Source organism: Etheostoma spectabile, chromosome 6, assembly GCF_008692095.1.
Source record: "Etheostoma spectabile isolate EspeVRDwgs_2016 chromosome 6, UIUC_Espe_1.0, whole genome shotgun sequence".
In the NCBI taxonomy this organism is placed as follows: Eukaryota; Metazoa; Chordata; class Actinopteri; order Perciformes; family Percidae; genus Etheostoma; species Etheostoma spectabile.
Genome location: NC_045738.1, coordinates 18,571,310 through 18,577,129, shown reverse-complemented (window position 1 = coordinate 18,577,129; position 5,820 = coordinate 18,571,310). Strand labels below are relative to the sequence as shown.

Below are 5,820 nucleotides of genomic sequence, written 5' to 3'. Positions count from 1 at the left end.
CCCCCCCCCCCCCCCCCCCTTGAGAGACAAGGTGAAAAGCCTGTAATGATTATTTACATTGATTTAATAGTGATGGATCTGCTGAATATTTTTTTTTTACCCATTTTTATATGAAATGTAAAAACAAAAGGTGAAAAAGGGCTATCAAATTTCTGTTTTTGTCTGACCAACTGTCCAAACCAAATTCAGTTCACAATACAATGATATAAAAAAAGAGAAAAGCGGCAGATCCTCCCGTTGAAGAAGCTGCAACCAGATATTATTTACTGAAAAATTCCCCAAAAGGTTACAGTAATTTATTGTCAAAATAGCATGTTGCATATTAATAATCTGGCAGCGGACTAATCTACAGGCTTATTTTAGGGACTTTTGTACTTTCATATCAGTTGAAGGTGCGCATGCTTCTCGACAGAATAAGAAAACTATACAACTCTGTCCCTTTCCAGAACGACAAGAGTAGTGTCTACATCTCATTATGTAATCAAGCCAAAGAAAAACATTTTTCCAGGCATCCTGAAAAGTTAAAATGTTGGAGATACAAGATTATTACCCCCAGAATAACTGGTTTATAACATGCTAACTTTGGTAGGTTAAGCTTTAAAGTCTTATTGAGATTATGATGTCATTACGTCTTCCTCTTACTGTCCGTTTACAGTGTCTCAGTTGCCAATTACTGTGACGAATGTCTGGTGCAGGTTCAGCAGCACATGTTTGTTATGAGGTTTTATGAGGCACATCAGGGCAGGAGAACAATTACCCCCACAGCAGGAGTCTGTATAATCCACTACCAAATGTGACTAAACTAATTTGTAATTTTTGCAGGGCTTGATGGTGATAAAAGTTTGCATGGGTGCGTGTGACTTAGCACTGTTTACAGTTTGTGATGTGCCATTAATTATTTTGTTCTCTGATCCCAACAGCCCAAATAAATTACAAAAAACAAGACACAATCTTCTAATTTTAGAGTTGTTTGGAATTATGGGCTAGTTTGTTGTTGCCAGGTCTCTCAGCTATTTAGTAATTTGAATGCAAACAGTTTTTGTGAGACAGCAGTGAGAAAAGTGTATTGTCAGCGTGCGTGTTGTCAGCCAACATCAGTCATCCATGACCTTATAAAAAGGCTGTTTGGGGAAAATGCAGACATCTGGTTTGCAAATGTCATCTTCCATGTAAGGCCCGCATTCAAAAAGAAAAGAAAATCAAATAATTAGATGCCACAACAAACAGTCTACACAGGATGTAAGTATGCTGCAGAATAAAATAGGCTTTATTTAGTGTGATTTTAGGTTTATTTATAAAAAGGTAAACAAACAGTTTTCTTGCATGCACATTTTCAATGCAAGCAAGATCAAAAAGCGACTATTTAGGGGGAAATATCTCCCTGAAACAAAGGAGAAACAAGGATAGATGACAAATTACATAAACTAAATAGAGAGACATGAGCAAATCAAATATAGAATATATAATGTTGAAAGCAAAGACGAGCCTTTGTCCCTTGCCTTCCTTTTTGCACAGCATGAGAATCAACTTGCCTTGCCATATCATTTTGTCCCGAGCTGTCAAAAAACATGGGCCGGCAGAGGTAAAACTATCTGCTAGACAGGAGAGGAAAAATGAAGGGAAGGTTTTAGACTGGCGTCCAGAATGATAATCTCTCTCTCAGCGGGTTTGGAGGAGGTCTGCCTGCGCTGCGATCCCATTTGTTGGCTGCAGCTCTGCAGTCTGCTGCCAGATGTTGGGAGCGTTGCGTGTGATCGCAGGTCCCTGGTGGTGCTCTCGCCTCTACTTGTGCACACACACTCACATCACACACCTGCATGTTAAAGTAGAAGCATTCACATGCGGATATGCACACACATGGCTATCCACATGTACTCTCAATTCTGTTCACACACACACACACACACACACACACACACACACACACACACACACACACCCCACACACTTCCGCCCTCCCCACCTGCAGATGTGCGGTCTCGTCACACTCTTCATTCCTAGCTCATGGCCGGGCCATGTGTCCCAGTTACGACTGCAGTCACTTGGTCAATGAGTGCCTTCAAGCTAAAGCTAACCAGCAGGTTCGGCACACCGCTGTAGTCACAGTCGTGACCTGTTTGCTAACCCCGTCCCTCACTAATTTGTTCCATGTTTGACAGACCCATTAAGAGGTTATTACATGCTTCCAGCACAGTTAGAAAGAGAGGTCCGTCACTGACTCTTTGCTTAGTGCTTACCATTTGTTTTGTCATAACTAGTTGCCAAATATAATCCGTTCTTTACAAGATTTGGAAATTTTGTCATTTGAACTTTCGTTTTCGCAATAAAAAAAAGATCATGTGGCATATTGTGTGCCAATAGCTGCTAATTAAAATGAAAAACATCCCATGCATGTTTGTCTTGACGGAGCACACATTGGTCAGCCACATGTACAGCATGTATATAAAGTTGGAAATACAGATTTTGTTTTTGATTTGACAAAGAGGAACTTTATAATTTAACTTTAGTCACTTAAATTAAAGTAATGATCTCAAAGATTCTTGATTTTTATATATATATATATATATATATATATATATATATATATATATATATATATATATATATCTGTTAAGTCACTATCTAGCCTATCACCAAACTAGGTAACACAATGGCGATATGGCCCACTGATGAACGCCCTTGCATTTGCAGTATTTCAAACTGGGTGTCAGCTTTAGAGGCCCGACATGTGTCGTCATCCAAAGATTGTCTGTGCAGTTTAATGGACAATAACTCTGTCTGTTTGAACCACTAGTACAGCAGCTGGATAACTGTGTTAAACCATGTCTGGTTCTTTGATTAAAGGGCAGAGGTTTACAGAAAAATGTAAGAAGAGAAATTAGCTACTATTCCCAACATGCATTTCAAATCACTAGCTCATGAAAGTGTTGTTGCTAACAACAACTTTAAGCTGAGGACTAAACTTTAGAAACCTGAACATACTTTCAGCAGTTTAAATCTGTTTAGTTTTGGTTCTGGGTCAGAGTTAGATGAATTTGACAGCGTTGCTGCTGCATTTTGTTGAATGACAAAACATTCTGAATTTGGTGGCTGAGGCTCATGCCATTTCAAACTTGCAATTGGGAAGAATACTTCCAGAATTTGAAAAGCTGTGTGCCAAGATATTGAGACAACTGTACTTTTTTTTCCTTCTTAGCAAGCTTCACTTGCTAGCAAAATGTCATTTTGGCTACTTGAGCTAACAGGCTAACTAGCTTAACGAACGCTATCTCTATTACTTTGTTTTGCTGCACTTTATCAGTGAACATCAAGACAACTTACTTTCATGGTGTGGTTTGCATGCACTGATGTTTAAAGCAACCAATGAGATCATTTCTTCCACCAGTGAAGTTCTGTTCAGAAAAATACGCTGTGGCTTGACCAGTGTCTCCAGTCTGGTACAGTGAAACAAACAGCATGGATCACAAAACATGAAAGTCCTGCAAGCTTTTAGCTCATCTGCCAAGACAAATATCCAAGCTCAACACAACTGCTAAAAGCAACAGTGGACTTGAAACTGTCTTGTTTTCACAGTTTGTAATAGTGCTGAATCGTGTGTGTGTGTGTGTGTGTGTGTGTGTGTGTGTGTGTGTGTGTGTGTGGGGGGGTGGTTTGTGTGTGTGTGTGTGTAGGCCACTCCTGTCTTTATAGGGCTGATGGTGCTGGAGCTGGTGGTGGGCGTGCTGAAGACAGGAGCCCCAGTGGTCACCCTCAGTGATGGAGTCACCTCAATATCTGCTGGAATGATCTCCAGACTCCCACTGTGGGTGTTTAGGCAGCTCATAGTCGGGTCATATTTGAAAAAAACAAAACAAGAGTAATGTGCTACTTAAATTGGTCTTTTGTTAATCACACATGTGTATCTTCATTTTAATCACACATTTGTATCTTCATCATAGCTGCCTTTCCTGTTTTTCCAGGAAAGGCAAAAGATCAGAATAATTTTTTCTGATTGTTGTAACTGCTGTTAAAAGGACGCTAACCTCGTCTATAGTGAGGTGATGTGGGCAACAGGAAATCGGTGCATCATTGTTACATTGTGTTATTCAATTATAGTAGCATTATTGTGGAAAGTACCATAACCAATTTCATCATACTTTGTTATTTGCTGGTATGATTTAGATGTATACAGTACGTATGCAGGAAATAGCATACTTAACTGTGTACTAGAGCTGCAAAGAATAATTGATTAATTGATAAGTTGTCAACTATTAAATTAATCACCAACTATTTTGATAATCGATGAATCAGTTGTCAATCAGTCATTCTCTGATTCCAACTTGGTAAATGTGAATATGTTCTAGTTTCTTCTCTTCTTTGTGACAATAAACTCAATATCTTTGAGTTGTGGAAAAAACAAAACATTTGAGGACGTCATCTCGGACTTTGGAAGACACTGATCAAAATTTTTCAAAAATGTTTGACATTTTATAGATCAAATAACTAATTGGTTAATTGAGTCAACATAATCAACAGAATAATAGACCATGAAAATAATAGATTATTAATTGTAATTAGTCGCTACAGTCAAACCTAAGCCCTTACTCAAAGAGCACCAGGACTGTCAGACAGGATGCACAATAGAACTGAACAGTACAACTGTAACATGAACATCATATTGTACTAACACACTGTGGAATGACATAGAGCTCTGACTGTCCCTCCCCCTTCAGTTTGTTAATGAGAGGCTGTGAGCTGAGTGCTTACATGTACTTGTGGAACCATTACCGCCTGGTGGAGCTACCGTGGGACTCTGCTTGGACCTGGTGGTTCACCTTACTGGGCACGGACTTCTGCTACTACTGGGTCCACCGCTTCGCTCACGGTACCAGCACAAGACACTCACACTGATGTACACAACCCACAAAGCAGAATATAGGTATTCCCAACAGTAGTTATGTTGCCAAGTATCATTTGCTGTGTGTTTTCTGCACTGCGTATTAAGCCCAGTTTAGACCAAAGATTCACAACGAGACAAAACCATTTTAAAACGATGCAGGGAAAAGTTGCAGCGGTCTGAACCGGCCCGTCTCAGCCGGCTGATGGCGTCGCTTGCAACTCAACTGGTCGAGTCGCCAGAGGCTGGTTTTAGAACGTGAGGGACGTCCCCTGTTTCAACAGCCAATAGCAAAGTCAGCCAGTGAAGTCAGCTACTAATCATAGAAATTAAATGATCCATAATCCATTGTATTTCTATGTTACAAACTGTCAACTGGTCGAAATGGCAGTGTTTTAGAAAGAGGCTCAATGAGCGCCCTTGAGCTGGGCATGTGGTTAAGCGAGCTAGAAAGTGATTGAAGCGCCCATATTATGCTCATTTTCAAGTTCATAATTGTATTTTCAGGTTGTACCAGAATAGGTTTACATGGTTTCATTTTCAAAAAAACACCATATTTTTTGTTGTGCCACACATTGCTGCAGCTCCTCTTCACCCTGTGTGTTGGGTATCTCACTTCTATACTATCTTTGTTGGGAGTCACACATGTAACTAGGTAAGATCACATCAGCTAGATAACCTTTTTACAACTTTGGTCTGTACAAGGCAGGATTAGCTGATTTAGAGACTTAGAGACTTCTTCTATCGAGTGCGCGCTTGTGGAATATCTGCAGAACAGGGACATGGAAGTAGTTCTTTTAGAGATTATTTTGAACTAGTGAGTGTTGTAGCAGTGTTTTCCTATTGAGAACAAGCTAGCTCGCTAGCGCAAGTATGCTACGTCTCGGCTAGTTCAGATTTAGAAATACTAGACTATACGTAGAAAGCCGTGGAGATTTTGAACA

General features: G+C 39.9%; 1 protein-coding gene across 1 annotated transcript in view; it reads left to right on the top strand.

Annotated features, from left to right (window-relative positions):
• The window catches only part of agmo (alkylglycerol monooxygenase), a 54,222-nt gene that overhangs the window by 853 nt on the left and 47,549 nt on the right, over positions 1–5,820 (top strand). Inside the window, exons 2-3 of the mRNA XM_032518150.1 lie at positions 3,672–3,802; positions 4,713–4,864. Of these exons, the coding sequence (XP_032374041.1) occupies positions 3,672–3,802; positions 4,713–4,864 (283 nt within the window). The remainder of the gene's footprint in view (positions 1–3,671; positions 3,803–4,712; positions 4,865–5,820) is intronic.